The following is a 14,612-nucleotide window of genomic DNA, read 5'->3' on the forward strand; positions in this document are numbered from 1 at the left end:
AAGAAGCAGCAATGTCTGAAGCGGAGGAGCCTCCTCCAGAAATAGTTCAGGCTAATGGGATTGCAGACGACGGGCAATCTGTGTCTTCTACGGATAACTTGGTACTGATTTAAGCAGCTTCCTCGCCTTTGGTTTGCACGAGATTTCCAAACTTAAGAGCCGCGTTGTATTAGTTTGGCCGTTAGGTTTAAATCTGTTTCATAAAGTGTGAAAGTTATCTCTCCCCTTATAGTAAATAAAATAATATATATAATATAAAAATAAATAATACAGGACGTGTAATAATGTAAATTTTTTATTGTGTAGGAATCCGATTCTATGCACGGTCAGCAAACTGGTGCTAGATTCTCTCACGTTCTCCAGAAAGACGCCTTTCTTGTATTCCGATCCCTCTGCAAACTTTCAATGAAACCCCTAGGAGATGGACCTCCGGATCCCAAGTGAGTGCGGTCACCAAAACCTCTCCCGCCGTGAGATGGACACCGCTGGCTGCCCGTCAGATGCCTCTTAGGTTAGGTTGACCGAAGCTTTCTGTGTCGTCTTCTCCCAGGTCTCACGAGCTACGCTCCAAAGTGATCTCCCTGCAGCTTCTCCTCTCCGTGTTGCAGAACGCCGGCCCGGTGTTCCGAACCCACGAAATGTTCATCAACGCCATCAAGCAGTACCTGTGCGTGGCGCTGTCCAAGAACGGCGTGTCCTCCGTGCCGGACGTCTTCGAGCTCTCCCTCGCTATATTCCTCAGTTTGCTGTCAAACTTTAAAAAGCATTTAAAAATGCAGGTCGAGGTAAGTCCTCCAAGGCCGCCGTCCGTCATGATTATACGTTGGCGCGTCGCGGGGAGGAAAAGCGTCGTATTTGTGAAAATACCTTAAAAGTTTACGTTATTTTTGTTGTGTGATTAAACCTTCAGAGGAAAGAATAGAAAGACAGATCTGCTAAGGTTAAGTTGCTTAACGCTCTAGAGAGTGCAGTCAATGGTTTGCGTGATCAGAGTAATTAAACTTTAATTATCGCCTGGTGTAGATCTCAGCTTTCCAAATTTGTCTATTTTTAACTTTCACTATTTCTTTTTTTCTCTCCCCCTTTTTTTCTTTTTTCTTTTGCAAAGGTGTTTTTCAAAGAAATCTTCTTAAATATTTTGGAGACGCCCTCAAGTTCCTTTGAACATAAATGGATGGTCATTCAGACTTTGACGAGGATTTGCGCAGGTATCGGGTTCAATGCATTTATATATAATTTTGTTATGAATTTTATTAAGAAAATGGAAATTTACGCAGCCAGCGACGCCATCATAGGAAGGCAAAACTTGATTTTCTCTCTTTCTCCAGATGCCCAGTGTGTGGTGGACATCTACGTTAACTACGACTGTGATTTGAACGCGGCCAATATATTTGAACGGCTTGTTAGCGATTTATCTAAAATTGCCCAGGGGAGAAGCGGTCACGAGCTTGGGATGACGCCTTTACAGGTGAGAACATGCGTGAGCTCGCGCTTTATTATTATAAAGAAGCAAAACGCGTTGGCAAAGTGTATAGAAGGCCCTGTATTCTAGTGGAGCTTTCACAGTTCTCAAGATAAAGTCGTAATGACCCAAACCAGTGGCTCTTTAGTCAAAAACTCCCTAGCGGTGGTGTGTTGGGGGGGACAACTATGGCACGACACATAAGGAACAACCCAAAATGGTTTTGATGGTCCTTAATTGCTGGTATGACCAAGAAATCCGGTTGGACGGTTTAGATGCAGGTCATAGTCATTAAGCCAGCCTGTATTTGACCCTAAACATTGTTTATGTTGCACGTTTAGGAGATCAGCCTCCGGAAGAAAGGATTGGAGTGCCTGGTGTCCATACTGAAGTGTATGGTGGAATGGAGCAAAGACCTGTACGTGAATCCTAACCATCAGTCCCATCTCGGTAAGCAGCCGCTGTGTTTTGAGCAGCGAAAGGTTTGCTGACGCCAAATCCCTTGTTATCCAAAATAAAGAAGCAGAGGCTCAGCACTTCAAATAATAAGGTGAGTTTATTTCACACAGGCAACGTTTCGACGCACAGGTCTTTCTCAAGGCTTGAGAAAGACCTGTGCGTCGAAACGTTGCCTGTGTGAAATAAACTCACCTTATTATTTGAAGTGCTGAGCCTCTGCTTCTTTATTTTGGATTTATTGAGGGACTTGGTGGTACCCTGGCTCGTGCACCATTTCACTGCTGAGTGCTGCATTCCAACCTCTCTTTTTGTGTATGCTAAATCCCTTGTTATAACGCATTGTGAAGATTCGATGACTTCTGTGTCTTTTCTTGTGTCTTTAAGGCCAGGAAAAGAACTCTGATGTGGAAAGCAGCGAAAATAAGACCCCTGAAATATTAGGGCGCCGGAGCAGCGCCAGCTCTTTGGATTCGACTGTATCTTCGGGAATCGGTAGCTTCAGCACCCAGGCGTCCGTCGCAGACGACCCGGAGCAGTGCGAAGTCATAAAGCAGCAGAAGGAAATTATCGAGCACGGCATAGAGTTGTGAGTATCCGGTACCCTGTCTTATATCGCACGGAATCTTATATTGTGAATTTAATGAATAGATCTGTAGTGCTGTTTAGGATAACCGTATAGGAAGTCGGTAGATGCCCCCCGGTGTTCCTGGTCTTCGCCATGCTTAAGGAGAATTTAAATATTCTCTTAGATTTAACAAGAAGCCAAAAAGAGGAGTTCAGTTCCTACAGGAGCAGGGGATGCTTGGCTCCGCGCCCCAGGACATCGCTCAGTTCCTGCACCAAGAGGACCGTCTGGATTTTGTAAGCATGTTCGTTCCGTCCTATCTGTGAATCGCACGCCATCAAAATATCTTGCTCTTTAGTAATTGTAATTTAACTTAATTAATTGGAAATCAAAAAATGAAATTCTGCTTAAAAATCTTTGTGCATAGTTTTTTCACGGTTTTATACTTTTTTAATTTATTTAAATATGAATTAAATATTATTATTATTATTATTATTAAACATTTAAATGATAGTTTAGCAGGATAATTAGCAAGGCCCTTGCTCTGGAAAGACTCCTTCCCCATTAACATTCTCATACGTTTAGGTTTTGAGGGCCGGTCAGACGTTCACTTGAGTTTTTTTTTTTTATCATTTTGTACTTTTTTTGGTTCTGTAGACTCAGATAGGGGAGTTTCTGGGAGAAAACAATCGCTTTAACCGCGAGGTGATGTATGCCTACGTGGACCAGCTTGACTTCTGCGACAGGGATTTCGTGTCCGCTCTGCGCATGTTTCTCGAAGGCTTCCGTCTCCCCGGAGAAGCGCAGAAGATCGATAGGCTTATGGAGAAATTTGCTGCTCGGTATTTGGAATGTAATCAGAGGTAAGATGAAGAGATGAAAAAGGGCGATAAATGTTCTGGTGTAATACTTGGATTTAAGGAAATTGTTAAAACTCCAAGTTTTTAGGCATCTCCTTGGCTCTTATTAAGACTCTTATCACGAGCGGGTTCCAGGCTTTGTCGGTCTGGCTCAAGAGGGCTTTAGTTAGGAAATGGACCCCTGGTTGGGTTTCTCACGCGTTTGTTGTCTTTCATTTATAGGCAAACCATGTTCGCTTGCGCGGACACAGCGTACGTCTTGGCGTATTCCATTATAATGTTAACGACGGACCTTCACAGTCCTCAGGTATACCGTCTGCTGAGAGGGACAGACTTATGATTTTATATTTATGTGTATATATATATATATATATATATATATATATATATATATATATATATATATATATAATGTGTGTGTGTGTGTGTGTGTGTGTGTATATATATATATATATATATATTATTTTGTAATTTGTGTTTTCATTTGTTATCCAGGTAAAGAATAAAATGACGAAGGAGCAGTACATCAAAATGAACAGAGGCATCAATGACAGCAAAGACCTCCCCGAGGAATACCTGTCTGCCATCTTCGACGAGATCGAAGACAAGAAAATTGCCATGAAGGAGACCAAAGAGTTTACAATCGCGACCAAATCCTCCAAACCGAGTACGAGTATGGCGAGCTTGAGCGTTTAGTAATGAGTTATCGTTTAGCCGCTGTAATGATTGGCGTTGGGTGCTGGTGGAGCTCCATGCTTTTAATTTGAGGAAAAGCCATTAAGGTGATATGGGCCCATCCCGGTATCTGCTGGCTGTTTTTTCTCCTATCAGACCCCTTCCCTATAGTAACATTTAGGGTTGTGGGTTTATATTTCAATATTGATAATTTCTATTAATTTAGTTTTTTTTTTTTGTTTTTTTTTTAAATTATTGGATGATATGAAAAAAAAAAAAAATACAACCTTCTTACATTCGTTGTCTACCAGTCAAAGTCTGTGTGTTGAGCCAGACCACAACATTGCTTCAGATTTAAACTTGAGTCCTGGGTTATAACCCCTGAAGCGTTATGAAGACATATGTTTACCATGTTACCGTCACGGCATCGACATTGTCCGCTTTCTCGTTATACTCCACGTTCTTTAAGACGTGTTTGTGGTTTCCCGGATTAGGTGTCGCCAGCGAGAAGCAGAGACGGTTATTGTACAATATGGAGATGGAACAAATGGCGAAGACGGCTAAGGCCCTGATGGAGGCCGTGAGCCACGCCAAAGCCCCGTTTACCAGCGCCACGCATCTGGATCATGTCAGGCCAATGTTTAAAGTACGTATGATCTCTCCGGCGGGGCTGTACCGTATATAGTATATAGGGGCCATATGGCATTGATCACCTCTACCTAACCAGCGATCTACTGGTTTGCAAGTTATAAGCAAGGGATGTACCTAGGAAATTGGGTAGTTGGTTTTTTTGTTTTTTTTTCTTACTTTTTATTGACTTAATCTGATTTGAGCCGATTTAATTTCCTGCAGCTTGTGTGGACGCCGCTGCTGGCCGCCTATAGCATTGGGCTGCAGAACTGCGATGACAACGAGGTGGCGGGACTGTGCCTGGAAGGGATTCGATGCGCCATCCGAATCGCCTGCATCTTTGGCATGCAGGTCAGCAACCTCGCGGTGCATTCGCGCGCATGGATCGCTGGTGCAATACAAAACTGGATGATGGGAATATATGTCCCATCATTTGCTGAGTCGAATTAAATAATTTAAGTGTGCACCCTGATGAATTGAAAGGTTTCTTCAAAAATATGCACTTGTGGCCGCAGTGCCCTCAACAGTCCAAAACACAGGAATTCTTAATTCATCAAGAACCCCCCCAACCATCAATAAATGTATTTTTTCATAGTAAGTCACACTTTACTTATAGTCCCTCAATATAGCATCAGAAATATAAAGCCTCTGTCACTTGCTGAAAGAAATCAGAACGCCTTTGAATTTCCATCCCTTTGGTGCGACTTCATTCGGAATTGAACGGACTTGTTAAAATGTATTTTATTTCCCCTATTCTGATCTTCTGATAATATAAACAATGAAGATCTTTCTTTCAAGCGATGGTTTGGTGTTGCCTTATTGTGATTATATTATGTTTATCTCATTTTTATTGTTTGTTCCCCGTTTCTTGCGCAGCTTGAAAGAGATGCTTACGTGCAGGCGCTCGCCCGCTTTTCGCTGCTGACGGCCAGCTCCAGCATCACCGAAATGAAGCAGAAGAACATAGACACCATCAAGACTCTGATCACCGTGGCTCACACGGACGGAAACTACCTCGGAAATTCCTGGCACGAGGTACGAGCGGCTCCCGAGACTTAAGTAGTCGGGGGCGATGAGCAAATACTTATACATGATGTGATGTCACCACCTGCGTCGCGTGTGCTTTAACTAGACGGACATATAGCTACGGGTTGCCTGTAATATGGTGGGATCTGCCACCTAAACGGCTTGTGCTCACGATCTGCATCATTACTGTATTTTGTGTATTATTGCCTTTTTATAATTTTCCCCAAATGTAGATTTTGAAGTGTATCAGCCAGCTGGAGCTCGCTCAGCTCATTGGAACGGGTGTGAAGACCCGTTACATTTCGGGAACCGGCCGCGACCGAGAAGGAAGCATAAAGAGCTACACGTCTGGCGGAGAGGAGTTCATGGGGCTGGGATTAAGTGAGAACCTTTCTGTGTACTTTTTGATTTTATGAGGGCATATTAACCGGAAATGGCTACTTTGGTAACGCTGTCGCATAAGTTATAAATGTGCCCAAGTCCGGGTTTGGCTACCCCTTGACTGGGACATGGAGATCTTTGAAGTGTCCCACCTCTTCCTTCATCCAGCTCATGTTGTTTGATGGCGATGAACGTTGTGCTTTCAAAGTTATTTGTGACCCTTTATACTTTTTTAAATGCCAGGGGCCCAACATTATTTTTGGGGCGCTTTCCTGGCATGTGTGTATTTCTCGTTATTATCGCTAACAGGCTTTCGCCGTATTGTCCCCCCCCCCCAGGCACGCTCGTCGGCGGCGGAGTTGATAAGAAGCAGATGGCCAGCATTCAGGAGTCAGTTGGGGAAACCAGCTCGCAGAGTGTGGTCGTAGCCGTAGACAGGTGGGGTTTGTTGGAGTTACGTTATAAACGTATGAATTATTGATGCCGAGATAAAACAAAAAAGATAAACATATGTTTCCCTTTTTTTTTTATTTTTTTTTTTTTTTTTTGCAGGATATTCACTGGATCCACCAGGCTGGACGGAAACGCAATCGGTAGGATTAAAAACATACACATGTGTATATACATACAGGCTTAATCAGAACCCATGAAGTGATCTTGCCATTTCCATTGTGTGTCTTTTTGTCTTTTAGTTGACTTCGTCCGCTGGCTGTGTGCCGTGTCTATGGATGAGCTGGCCTCCGTACACCACCCGCGCATGTTCAGCTTGCAGAAGATCGTAGAGATCTCTTACTATAACATGAATCGAATCCGCTTGCAGTGGTCCAGGATCTGGCAAGTCATTGGTGATCACTTCAACAAGGTGCCCGCTAAGGAAAGCGTTCAACTTCCACGAAAATGTGGGGGGCTTTCTGTTATCTGATGTCACGTCGTAAAATACAACGAAAACGTGTTAAAACCCTTAAGAATCATGTTAATTCTGATGCACGTAGAAAGGAGATCAGATCGGCTCTCTGCTGCCACCTGTAGTTAAGGGCAGTAAATGGCGGAGCTTTCCAAAGTCTGTTCAGGATCTGCCAGGTGGATCAAACTATCTCTTCCATGTCAATGCTGATTAAAAGCCCCCCATGGTAACCGAGGTCCCACATTTAAAAGTCTGCTCTAGGTTACTACAGCCAAGCGAGCCCTGTAGCGTATACCCACCTTGGGGGGGGGGTTAAAACATATTTTTAAATGAATAACCTGTGCTTTTTTCCTGTTTCTGGTGGTCAGGTTGGCTGCAACCCCAATGAAGATGTCGCTATCTTTGCCGTGGATTCTCTGCGCCAGCTGTCCATGAAGTTCCTTGAGAAAGATGAGCTGGCCAACTTCCGCTTCCAGAAGGATTTCCTAAGGCCCTTTGAGCACATCATGAAGAAGAACAGGTGTAGTGGATCATACCATTATTATCTGCCCTGATGATGCTCGCGGCTTTCCAGCTGATGATGCTCGCGGCTTTCCAGCTGTTGAGCTCACCTAGCTTGTAGTTCCCCCGAGATAAGTAGTCAGCTGGAGGTGGACCCGACGGGGCCCCCTGATCTTACATCGTATCTCTCCTGTGTTATCATAAAGGTCTCCCACTATTCGGGATATGGTCATTCGCTGCATTGCGCAGATGGTGAACTCTCAGGCCGGCAACATTCGCTCTGGGTGGAAGAATATCTTTGCCGTGTTCTACCAAGCGGCCGCGGACCATAACGGGAATATCGTGGAGCTCACCTTTCAGAACGTCAGCCATATTGTTGGTGAGCATCCCTTTTATTTATTATGGCAAGGATTTCCCCAAAAGCCACCTCGGCTCCAGAGGTTTCTGGGAAATTGCGGCTGCCCAAACAGCACATTTTTAAATTTTATGACATTTTGCAATAGAGGTATTTTATCTTTTCTTATATATTCTGTTACGAGTAATATATATATATACCGTATATTTTTTTTTTTTGTCTCTCCTCAGTAAATGTGTTCCAGCATCACTTCCCCGCAGCAATAGATTCTTTCCAGGACGCGGTGAAGTGTTTGTCGGAATTCGCCTGCAACGCGTCGTTCCCGGACACCAGCATGGAGGCCATCCGCCTGATCCGCTATTGCGCCAAGTACGTCTCCGAAAAGCCGCAGGTAAGAAGAACGCATTAAACTTATACGCAGGTGGTCCCGTCTCGTAATGCATGCCAATAGCAAAAAAAACCTCATTTAAAATAATTTAACTGTTTCTATGATTATTTAATACATTTTATTCTGTGTCTTGTGCTTAGAACAGATCCGGTAATCAAGATCTTATTCTGTGCAAATATATATTTAGTTACCGGTAATTTTGTGTCTATATGGTCCATCTAGTCTTTAATGCCCCGGCAGTTTAGTATTCGGACGGTTAACCCCTTGTTGTTGATGACCCGGCTGCTCTTTTTGGGCTTTAGGCGCTGAGGGAATACACCAGTGACGATATGAACGTGGCTCCTGGCGACCGGGTTTGGGTGCGAGGATGGTTTCCTATATTGTTTGAACTTTCCTGCGTTATTAACAGATGCAAACTGGATGTGAGGACACGGTAAGCGCGTGATTATCGCTCACACGACGTAAGATCTGTGTCGAGGGTCTTAAGGAAATCCATGTAGCCGGGAGCTGTGAATAATAAAACATTTAGATCCCGCCGCAGACCCGGCAGTTATTGTCTTTGTACCTGCGGCTAAAGTGTAATTGTATGTAAAAATATTGATTTTAGACAACATAATAAAAAGGGTGTTTGAAAAGTATTTTTTTGCCTTGCTTTTCCCCCAGAGGCCTTACCGTGATGTTTGAGATCATGAAGAGCTATGGCCATACCTTTGAGAACCATTGGTGGCACGACCTTTTCCGAATCGTGTTCCGAATTTTCGACAACATGAAACTCCCAGAGCAGCAAACAGAGGTGAGAGAACGGATTTAAAGCAGAGATATTATCATTATTTATTATTTATCATTATTAAAATTATTTTTTATTTATTATTGTTGTAAATAGCGCTGTCATATATCGCCGCACATTCTACCGTATTCCATATTAAACATAGCATATAGCATATCTATACCTTATGTGTAGACTATGGAGCAGTCAGCTTCAGGTCCTGCTCTTAGAATCTGTAGTAGTATTTCTCCCCGTCGTGTTATCTCTTGCCTATTAAGTTGTTGCTTGTTCTTGATTGGTCCAAGCAGCCCGTAAGGGGCGGGGGGAGAGCATTTACATTTATTGATCCTGAAAGCTGGGAAGGAGACAGATCCCTTTTAAGCTTCTCTGGATGCACCGAATGGAAGGTTCGGGTCTGCGGACTCGGTAACAGTGGGGTTCCTTTCGGCAAATGCCTTACGCCGGTGATGTATTTTCACTTATGATGTAATATTAAGTCTTCCATAGCGCTTTTTTTTTTTCTTGTCGTTCCAGAAGTCTGAATGGATGACCACCACGTGTAACCACGCGCTTTACGCTATCTGCGATGTGTTTACCCAGTTCTATGAGCCCTTAAGCGACGTTCTCCTTGCTGATATCCTCACGCAGTTACACTGGTGCGTGAAACAAGGTGTGTACGGCCGTGCGAGTGCTTTCATCCGTGTTTCATACAGTCATTATCGCGCCTTTACGTATGCGGCGGGTATCGTGAAACGGACAGCCTTACAACCCGATACAGCCATCGCTGGTCATGTGACCAGCCAATCACGGCGCTCTCGGTATTCCTGCCTCACTCTGATCATAAGACAAAGAGATGCGGACACCAAAATACATGATTTTCTCTTTTAGTATAATTTGATAAATTCCAATCATAGTTTATTTTATTTTTTTTGTCGTGTAATTTTTCTTGCTTTTTTACTTTTGCCTTGTTGGGGTTTTAATCCTACGTTAGCGGCTGAATACACTTCAGGTTTTATTTGTCCTTGGCTACTCCAGGAATTAGTAATTTATTATGGGGGGGGGCACATGTTTTATTTAACATAATTCTATTTCTCGTGCTTCGCAGATAATGAGCAGTTGGCCCGATCCGGTACCAACTGCCTGGAAAACTTAGTGATTTTGAACGGAGAGAAGTTTAGCCCCAAAGTTTGGAATCAGACATGTGACTGTATGCTGGACATCTTTAAAACTACCATTCCTAGCGTGTAAGTTTATTTTTTTTTTGTCAAATTTTTATCTTTTATTCCTGTAATTTTTCCTGCAATGTATCAGAAATCATGTTTGCCGGTACAGAGCCATCTTATTGTTCACATTGATAAAAGTATAAAAGGTTTCATTTTTTTGTTACTGTACCAGGTTATTAACGTGGAGACCGTCTGGAACGGAAGACGATACGTCCGAGAAACGCTATGTAAGTTATTTCATCTAAACCTAATTCTCTGCTGGAATAAATATATGCAACTTATAAATATAATTGGTCGCTTTCCCCAAATCATATCTTCTATAGTTGCCTTAAATAAACTTATATAACGATGTTTGCAAATTTAAAAGAAGCAACATACACACGGCTGTTCAAAAGTTTGGGGTCACTTAGGAATCTCCTTCTTTTTGAAAGAAAAGCAGATTTTGTCCTTTTAAAATAATTGAAATTGGTCAGAAATCCAGCACAGGCTATAGTAAATGACGACTGTAGTTGGAAACGGATGATTTTTATTGGAATCTCTTCATATGCATACAGAGGCCCTTTATCACTCCCATCACTCCTGTGTTCCAACGGCCCTTTATCACTCCCATCACTCCTGTGTCCCAATGGCCCTTTATCACTCCCATCACTCCTGTGTTCCAATGGCACGTTGTGTTCGCTGATCCAAGTTTAAGTTTACAAGGTTGATTGATGGTTAGAAACCCTTTTGTAATTATGTTACAGCCAGAAATGTCCTCGTTTCCATTAAAACAGCTAAGTGACCCCAAACTTTTGAACAGTTTCAGCAGTCGTGTATGTACTAGAAACCCCGGTTATCTGGTTAAAATAGGAGCATATAGAATAGGTTATTGACACTGCACTACACAGAGCTTATATATATATATATGAAAGGAAACCTGTGTGTAGACCCCCGAACTGCTCTACACATGTGACGGTCTTTGTGTCTCAGGATCTAGATATTGATCGACAGTCTAACAGCAGCATCGATCGGAATCCGTCTGACAGAGCCCACAGCCAAGTGTCCAACACCACGGAGGAGAACTGGAGAGGGAAATCCAGTGAAAGTAAGCAGACTGCGTGCATTAGCGAGTATTAAAGGGACGCTCAGGCCATCGTGTGCTCTTTAATGCATAGGATAGCTCTATGGTCCCTTTAAAATCTCATCTGGACCCACGTTGGAAATGCATGGCGGGATTTGGCAGAATATGTACTTGCCTCTTCCTTTTGATTACAAAGTAATGGAGTGTCCCTTTAAACACGTTGGTTATTTATACTCTGAAGGTCTGGCCGGTAGAGAAGGCCGGCCGCTGTTTTTGAACTCTGCGTTTCTCGGGGTTGTTTAGGAATGGCGGACCAGAAGCTGTTCGCCGGGCTTCTCATTAAATGTGTGGTGCAGCTGGAGCTGATCCAGACCATCGATAACATCGTGTTTTATCCGGCAACCAGCAAGAAGGAAGACGCCGAGCATTTTGCCGCTGCGCAGGTGAGCAGGCCTCCCTGACTTTGTAAATTAGACTGTAAGCTCCTCGGGTAAGGTACAATGCTTGTTATGTGTTTTGTTCCCGATGTTTCCCTAGATATCTGTTTTAAGCAAGCTGTAAAGTGTTAAAAATAACTTTTTAACTTTTCAATATACGCAACTGTTCAAAAGTTTGGGGTCACCTAGAAATGTCCTTGGTTTTGAAAGAAAAGCGAATTTTGTCCATTAAAATAACATGAAATGGATCAGAAATCCAGTGCAGACGGGGTTAATGTTGTAAATGACCATTGTAACTGGAATCGGCTGATTTGTAATGGAATCTCTTTATAGGCGCAGAGGCCCTTTATCACTCCCATCACTCCCGTGTTCCAAAGGCCCTTTATCACTCCCATCACTCCTGTGTTCCAATGGCCCTTTATCACTCCCATCACTCCTGTGTTCCAATGACCCTTTATCACTCCCATCACTCCTGTATTCCAATGACACGTTGTGTTTGCTGATCCGTTTAAGTTTAAAAGGATAATTGATGGTTAGAAACCCTTTTGCAAGAAATGTCCTTGTTTTCCATGAAAACAACTCAGTGATGTCAAACCTTTGAATGGTAGTGTATATAATAGGAATATTTGTATATCTGTGTTTTTATGAATCATTCTTGATGTGTAGAAAAGTATCAGACTTGATGATATTGGAGCACTCGAGATTAACGTATTACCGTTCTGCCCATGCAGAGAGACGCCCTGGAGAAGGAGATACATATAGACTCCGAGGAGCAGGGGATGTATAGATATATGTCCACGCAGCACCTCTTCAAGCTCCTGGACTGTCTACACGAATCCCATTCATTTGCGAAAGCCTTTAACTCCAACAACGAACAGCGAACCGCGCTATGGAGAGCAGGTAAAACCCGTCACAAAGGCTCGCTCGGTTATAACTGGCGGGAAGGACACGGCAGGGGCGCTCGCATTCACTAACGAACCGTCGGTGGCTTTGTTATGTTGGAACAAGTGGAGAGGCTGTCAGGAACGTTCCATCAGAAATCGCGTTTCAAACTTGGAAACCTTGGAATGCCTCTGTCTGAATAACCCCCAGTGTGTTTTGTGCGGATGGTAAACCGCAGTGATTTTAACCCAAACCCCCCCTTCCCTGAATTACTGTTCCTACCCCCCCTCCAAAATAAATATCCATTTTTATAAATGATTGCTTTTCTTTATATCTAGGATTCAAAGGGAAATCCAAACCCAATCTGTTGAAGCAAGAGACCAGTAGCTTGGCCTGCTGCCTGCGAATCCTCTTCCGAATGTACACGGACGAGGAGCGCCGGGGCTCCTGGGGTGACATTGAGCAGAGACTCTTAAAGTAAGAACCTCGTTCTCTTCTTTATAGCTGTATTTTGTGAATGGCACGAGGGGACAGAGGTGGCTGCCGGCGCGTTAATTCCTTTTCTCCGGCGTGACCTCAGAACGCTGGTCCCGAGGATCTCTGATGTCAGCGGTACGTCGCTGATCCTGTTTTTCCGCCGCTTGTCTTTCAGCGTGTGCAGCGAGGCGCTTGCCTACTTCATTACGGTGAATTCGGAGAGCCACCGCGAGGCCTGGACCAGCCTGCTGCTGCTGCTTCTAACCAAAACCCTGAGGGTCAGCGACGACAAGGTACGTCGGGGCCCGGAGCAGAGCCTCGCATTAACAGTCTTCTCACCGCGACTACCTCTAATAAACTGCCCGAGAGCGCCACCGGCAAAGACGTAGGATAGTCATCGATGGGTGTGCAGGGTTTCCCACTAGGGGTAGCTGCATTTATTCTGCCCCTGGGGCCAGTAGGAGCCGTAATGCGGGATGTTCGTTATTAGCGACGGTTTAAGGGCGCGCCGTGGCCCCGTGGAACCTGGTTGCATGGGTTTAGTTTTCGTTTAACTCTCTATTGATGCAGATTGTCTTCCCTGTCTCATTGTTTTGTTTTTTTTTTTTTTTTTTTTTTTTCTCTTCTAAAGTTTAAAGCTCACGCTTCGAAGTATTACCCGCACCTCTGTGAAATCATGCAGTTCGACCTAATCCCGGAACTGCGTGTCGTGCTGCGCAAGTTCTTCCTCCGCATCGGGGTCGTCTTCAAGGTCTGGACGCCTCCGGAGCGACCGCAAGGAGCTGGCGCGTGTTGATGTGCGGAACGCTCCCCCCCCCCGGTAGCGCTTCTAGAGACCGGTTACTCGAGCCCCTCTATCCTGCCTGCGCCCACCGCTGGTAATTAAGCACGTGTCTCCACTACAGTCCGTGTTCGACATGAAGGTCAAGGGGTCGGAATTTGTATTATCCAAAAAAAAAAAAAGGCACTTTGTTCTCCAGAATCCTTTCTTAAATATAGTACGGTTTTAACAAATGATCTGGCCTGGTCTTTCCATTGAGGAGAGGGACAGACGGCGCGTTCTGCGTACTCGCTGAAGCAGGCTCATTAACCGGCCTTGCTTTTGTCTTGAGAAGGGGGAGGATGACGCGTTTCACATCCACTCTGATGTAGGTGCGATAACACATTAATTGGCCCGCTCTTGAGAAGGGGAAACATGATGCGTTTTGCGCCCGCTCTGATGCAGATACATGAATTGACCTGGCCTTCACCGCCAGAAGAGGGAAGGGCGACGCATTTCGCATTCAGTCTAATGCAGGCACATTAATAGTGGGGGGCAGGGCGACGCATTTCGCATTCATTCTAATGCAGGCGCATTAATAGGCCAAGTCTTGACGAGCGAGAAGCGTGTCACCCATTCTGTGGCGTAGGCGACCGAGATGCATATCGGCAGCGGCTGTTCTGGATTACATTCCTTTCTTAATTTACTGTTTTGTTCTCAAAATAATGGACTATTTGGGTTATGTTTGCTTTTAGAAGGGTGAACTGATTTTTATTTTGCGCCTCTGCGTAAAGTTGTTTT

The 14,612-nt window shown here is 44.1% G+C and overlaps 1 protein-coding gene across 1 annotated transcript; it reads left to right on the forward strand.

The window, feature by feature from the left end:
• The first annotated feature begins 7 nt into the window (after nt 1-7).
• LOC128471630 (brefeldin A-inhibited guanine nucleotide-exchange protein 2-like) lies at nt 8-14,066 on the forward strand. The gene is made up of 32 exons (XM_053453594.1): nt 8-101; nt 307-440; nt 551-785; nt 1,109-1,208; nt 1,329-1,468; nt 1,804-1,912; nt 2,306-2,507; nt 2,671-2,782; nt 3,144-3,349; nt 3,569-3,653; nt 3,842-4,013; nt 4,516-4,667; nt 4,874-5,002; nt 5,528-5,686; nt 5,911-6,058; nt 6,397-6,496; nt 6,611-6,651; nt 6,751-6,920; nt 7,331-7,482; nt 7,670-7,842; nt 8,049-8,209; nt 8,509-8,639; nt 8,870-8,999; nt 9,507-9,642; nt 10,078-10,216; nt 10,368-10,422; nt 11,165-11,279; nt 11,559-11,698; nt 12,424-12,592; nt 12,913-13,051; nt 13,227-13,344; nt 13,683-14,066. Exons 1-32 carry the CDS (start codon nt 12-14, stop codon nt 13,845-13,847), a joined length of 4,407 nt encoding a protein of 1,468 aa, XP_053309569.1. The 5' UTR covers nt 8-11; the 3' UTR covers nt 13,848-14,066.
• The last annotated feature ends 546 nt before the right edge of the window (nt 14,067-14,612 follow it).

Source organism: Spea bombifrons, chromosome 13 (assembly GCF_027358695.1).
Source record: "Spea bombifrons isolate aSpeBom1 chromosome 13, aSpeBom1.2.pri, whole genome shotgun sequence".
Lineage (NCBI taxonomy): Eukaryota > Metazoa > Chordata > Amphibia > Anura > Pelobatidae > Spea > Spea bombifrons.

Coding starts and splice junctions, on each gene's coding strand:
- LOC128471630 (XM_053453594.1), top strand. CDS start 12: ATGTCTGAAGCGGAGGAGCCTCCTCCAGAAATAGTTCAGGCTAATGGG. Junction 2,783..3,143: donor AAGAGGACCGTCTGGATTTT/GTAAGCATGTTC, acceptor TTGGTTCTGTAG/ACTCAGATAGGGGAGTTTCT. Junction 3,654..3,841: donor CGGACCTTCACAGTCCTCAG/GTATACCGTCTG, acceptor TTTGTTATCCAG/GTAAAGAATAAAATGACGAA.